Genomic DNA, 4707 nt, shown 5'->3' with positions numbered 1-4707 from the left:
GGTAAAAACACAAAGAAATACTGCGGAGTGCAGAATGAAGAAAACCACCCCAATATAAATCTGTGCTTTGTCATCAGTTGTACTAAAATGCGTGTGCACACCCTAAAACGGTTCTGCAAAAACAGATTTTCTTTTCTTTTTGACAGATAAAACTGCACAAGCTCATCCTCAAAAATCCCACACTATGAAAAGCTTACAAAAATGCTAAGAGATGGCCTTTTACTGTGTATAAAACCTGTAGATGATGAGTCGTCTGTCTGGGTAAACACTGCTCTCTGCTGGCCACAGAGGTAACAAAACCATCCTGGAGCTTTTGGTTACAGGGCAGTTTTAACAGTGTACACAAGATCATCTTCTACCTGAACCTCTGCACCCCTGACTTGGTGATTAATATTTGATCCCCTAAAGGTCCCCTAAAGCATGCTTTTTGTCCACATAGGGTTTCATGCTGTAGATATTTTTGAGATAATACAAAATGTCCGTCGTAGTTAAAAAGAAAAAGTTATGGTTGGCTAATTTAACAGAGAAACTGCTGGTGGCAAATAAACCAACCAGCCTTCTGGTAGCAGTGGATGACAAACACACACAGATCCATGTGTGTATTCAGTTTTATATGCACAATCTGTGATCCAAGGATGAAAGAAAGGCTTCCTCTAGTCGCAAAATTCACATAAAAAGATAATAATTTCCAGTCTTTTGTTGCATTGAACAGTTCAAGACAAATAAATTTGGGGTCACAACAACAATTTTTGTTGCTATTATTTGTATATAACGTGAACGCTGCAATAATGTATGAAGATGTACTCATTATATATACATATATATATATATATACACATGGTGAAAAGACTGTAGATTGGATATGTGTAATTGTGACAATGTTTTGCTGTTTTTCACTTGATTACAGCAAAATCAAGTAAAACGACAAAAGGTTGTTTGGTTTTTATGGATGAAATACACCAATATAGAGAAGAGGCTAGAGGACACACACATCATTAAACAGGTGCATGTCTTTTGTTTGAATGCATAAAGTTTCAGTCTCATCTTGAATTAAACACAGTTTACTGTAGAAGAAGCATGCATGTTGTGAAAGCTGAGCTAGTGAATGACAGTTGAGCTCAGGATGAATCTTCTCCCTGCCTAACATGTCATGTCACTGGCAAAATGACTTTCTTCTGCAGTTACGATTAGCAGTTGCGCAGCTAAGCCAACAGGTGCCAGAGCCGGTGTAAAGTTTAATGAGGATTCTGTTACACTGTGGCTTCAAGCTTGCCAGTAAAAACATAATACACTGGGAGAAAAAATCAAAAAACCTGTGTGCAAGTGTACGCACGCACTCACTGAGGCTATTGGAGTCAGAGAAGGTCAGACAGTGAGGTTCAGTTGCAAACATGTAAAATCAGCTCCTGTGTGTTCACAGTTTTGAGAACCAAACTGCTTTCCTTAACAGTTTTTAATTTTGTCCGACATTTTTAAAACAGGTTTCCAGGATTCTTGCAATGTATCACTTGCCATTGGTTGCCAATAACAGTCTGCTTTAAGGGGCCAAGAGGACAGACAGCCGCTCTCAGTAAAGATCATTTTATCTCATGACGACTGTGTAAGTCTTTGTCCCTCACATCTGATGACCTCACAAGCAGAGATGTTGTCGTATTTGTGATTGGTTCGCTGTTCAGATGACATCATTTGTGGCTTGAAATAAAGGAGATTTCCCGTTTATCACTGTAAGGAGGCAGTGGGGTGAAACAGTAATCCTACAACAATTCTGTTTTGGTTTGATCTGTTGAGGCTACGATAAAAACTATTAAGGCTGAGCCTTAAGCCAGATGACTGTAGTGTGAAGACTGTTTGTCTGCAGAAAACTAAGCCAGGATCAGGTCAAAAACAGGTCAGATTAGTTGAATTTTAATACAGTGAAAGCCACTATAAAAGCTAATTACAGTTAGAATATTGTTTTGATAAAGTAAGAATACAAAATCAGACACAGTTTCCTTTAAATAAGAATTTTTAATAGGAGCCTTGTATCTTCCAACACGTGGGGAATTTTATTTCATGATCTTGAAGGGCCCTTCAAAATTCTACTATGTTGTGTTGACAGTCAAACAAGTCTGTGTAAACAGCTTTATTTCAGGCCAGTCAAAGCAAGTGCTCCCTCATTTAATTAGCCTGTGCTAAATCTCTTTAAGGCATGAAATCATCCCAGCAGCAATCCACACAAATCTCCCTCCTATCTTAGTGCAGTCAAATTAGCCCACATGCCCTTGATCTCTGAAAACATGCACATCACCACATCCTGTCACACCGTGTCTCGCTTATCCCCACCCTGCACAGCACACTGCGGAGACGACATGCATGCGTGCATGTGTCAACATACATGTGCTCGGTGGAGATAATTTCTAACATGTCATCACATCTCAACAACAGCTTGTTTTCGTGTTAAATGTGTTCTGTGATGATGTAATTTGTCCTGACATACATTCTCATTAGTACAAAAAAAGGCTACAGAGTGAATAAGTGAAAATATCAAACACTTTCTTACTTAGGATGTGTAAGACACACAAATGTTAGTTGTAACAACCCTGACATGAGGTTAAGTAAAATCTGTGTTTAATTTGAATATGTACTATGAAATGCTGCAAGTACTGAGACGTCTGTCTCTGAATAAGGCTGATTAATCCAAATCCAACGTGGAACTCATGTAGGAAATGCCCCAAGAAAAAAAACAAAAACGTCTGCCTTTTGAAATCAGGGGATTTAGAGATTTTGGAGACACGTGCACAGACAGCTATCCTACTTGAAGACAACCACTTTGCAGTATTAGATCAGACAGAAAGAAGAGGAGGAGGAGAGAGCTGCAGAGCCACAAAGGTCAGCATCTTGCCAACTGAAGTGCGCTTGACTGCAGTCGGAGCTGCGGGACAAACAGAGAAGAGGAAAAGTTTTGTTAGAAGGCTTTGACTTCACCATTGAAGTCATCAGAATAGAAATTGATCTGCAAAAAAGGCTGGAAAAGGAGGAGACAGATTACAAAAGGAGCCCAGACAAATAAAAAGAACATCCTGTCCTTGCAGTATTGAGGTATCATGACACAGCAGGTCAGCGGCTCACCGTTCCTCAAACCTTTCTTTCTGAAGACACCTGTCAGAGTGGTCAGGCCTCTGCAGCAGAGGAGACACACGCTTCCCGCCAGCGAGTTCAGGAACCTCACGCCGCAAGACGCCATCAGTGTGTTCGAGATTGAAAGAGAAGGTAAGTTTTGCTTCTGCTTTTCACAAACTGTGTGTATGTCCTTAAAATGTCTAAACAACATGTGTTATATCTTTAAACAAATTGGTAAAGGTGTGAATGTGTAAAATCTGAAATGCTCAAATGGTGCTTTTGGATTTTCACCTGCATCTTAGTCCCAGAAAAGAACACTTTTCTTTGATCCTTTCATCATCATGATCATCACCTCCATGGTGACCCACTGTCTCTAATGGGTCTCTTCATCCCCTCCAGCATTTGTCTCTGTGTCTGGAGAGTGTCCACTTACCCTGAATGAAGTGCTTAATTTCCTGGGTCAGTGCCCTGAGCTGTCACTGGGTTGGTTTGAAGAGGGACAGCTGGTAGCTTTCATCATCGGCTCTGGCTGGGACAAGGAGAGGCTTTCACAGGTATTAAAACTAATCAACAATCTGTAAAGAACACAATATGACAAACTGTGGTGTTCCAAATGCAAACTGCAGACTTTTCTGTGGCTCATTGTGTTTTGATATTCTATTTAATCTTCCCCCCCTCAGGAGGCCATGACTCGGCACGTCCCAAACACCCCCACCGTGCACATCCACGTGCTGTCGGTGCACCGCCACTGTCGCCAGCAGGGCAAGGGCTCCATCCTCTTGTGGCGCTACCTGCAGTATCTGCGCTGCTTGCCGGGCATCCGCCGAGCTCTGCTGATCTGCGAGGACTTCCTGGTGCCCTTCTACCTCAAGGCCGGCTTCAAGGAGAAAGGGCCGTCTGCCATCTCCGTGTCCAACATGCACTTCCAAGAGATGGAGTACACACTCGGAGGGCAGGCGTACGCACGGCGGAACAGCGGCTGCTAGTCCCTCGACCTCCCACCCCACCCTCCTTCCACTTGCTCACCTCTAACGTGGACTCAGGACAGAAAAGATTAACGAAACACATCAGACAGATGGACAGATAAAAGGGCCGGTGCGCACTGTTGGCCCAGTTTCAGCAACCTATAGTCAGCGTCTCCTCTGACCCAATGAAAAAGGTCTCTGTGAGGACAGAGGGCACAAAAAGTGGATTCACTTTTTCAAGCAACAAAATGAATCACATGCTTTTCACAGTTAATATTGTGGCTTATCAGAGATCAGTTCATATTCCGTCTGTTGCTGGTAGCAAGTCAGCTTTGTGAGTTTAATGTTGTTGTTTTTTTTCATTTATTCATACAGCAGTTTGTACTAAAAAGGAGGTTGTTATGAGAAAATATCTTACAAACACACTAAAATCTGGAGCCGTGATGCAAATACAAGTCTATTTTTGTAAACCATGCAAATCAAAACGTGTGCTGAATTCACTGTTTGAGGAGCTACACACTCAGATTTTCAAATATTTGTTGCAGAAATTTTCTGTGTCTGTTTCTATGTTGCCCGAATTTGAATAAACTCTAAAACAATTCTCAGCAGGCATGTTCTGGCAATTAAGAGAAAGCAGCAGGCA

At 41.7% G+C, this 4707-nt stretch overlaps 1 protein-coding gene across 2 annotated transcripts; it reads left to right on the top strand.

Annotated features, from left to right (window-relative positions):
• Positions 1-475: 475 nt before the first annotated feature.
• On the top strand, positions 476-4085 carry aanat2 (arylalkylamine N-acetyltransferase 2). 2 transcript variants are annotated; one of them, XM_008306455.1, is made up of 4 exons: positions 476-484; positions 3096-3249; positions 3499-3653; positions 3780-4085. In XM_008306455.1, the coding sequence occupies exons 1-4, from the start codon at positions 476-478 to the stop codon at positions 4083-4085; spliced, it is 624 nt and encodes a 207-aa protein (XP_008304677.1). The 2 variants fall into 2 exon arrangements, with proteins under 2 accessions (XP_008304677.1, XP_008304676.1); XM_008306454.1 differs by lacking the exon at positions 476-484 and having other exon boundaries at positions 3084-3249.
• The last annotated feature ends 622 nt before the right edge of the window (positions 4086-4707 follow it).

This window comes from Stegastes partitus, unplaced genomic scaffold, assembly GCF_000690725.1.
Source record: "Stegastes partitus isolate 25-593 unplaced genomic scaffold, Stegastes_partitus-1.0.2 Scaffold3661, whole genome shotgun sequence".
In the NCBI taxonomy this organism is placed as follows: Eukaryota; Metazoa; Chordata; class Actinopteri; family Pomacentridae; genus Stegastes; species Stegastes partitus.
The sequence above is the reverse complement of the archived record's forward strand: the minus strand, read 5'-3'. Positions and strand labels throughout refer to the sequence as shown.

What these genes read in the sequence shown, in the direction of transcription:
- aanat2 (XM_008306454.1), top strand. Translation starts at nt 3,084, where the DNA reads ATGACACAGCAGGTCAGCGGCTCACCGTTCCTCAAACCTTTCTTTCTG. An exon ending in GTTCGAGATTGAAAGAGAAG is followed by an intron (nt 3,250 to 3,498) that starts GTAAGTTTTGCT and finishes CATCCCCTCCAG; the next exon opens with CATTTGTCTCTGTGTCTGGA. An exon ending in ACAAGGAGAGGCTTTCACAG is followed by an intron (nt 3,654 to 3,779) that starts GTATTAAAACTA and finishes TCCCCCCCTCAG; the next exon opens with GAGGCCATGACTCGGCACGT.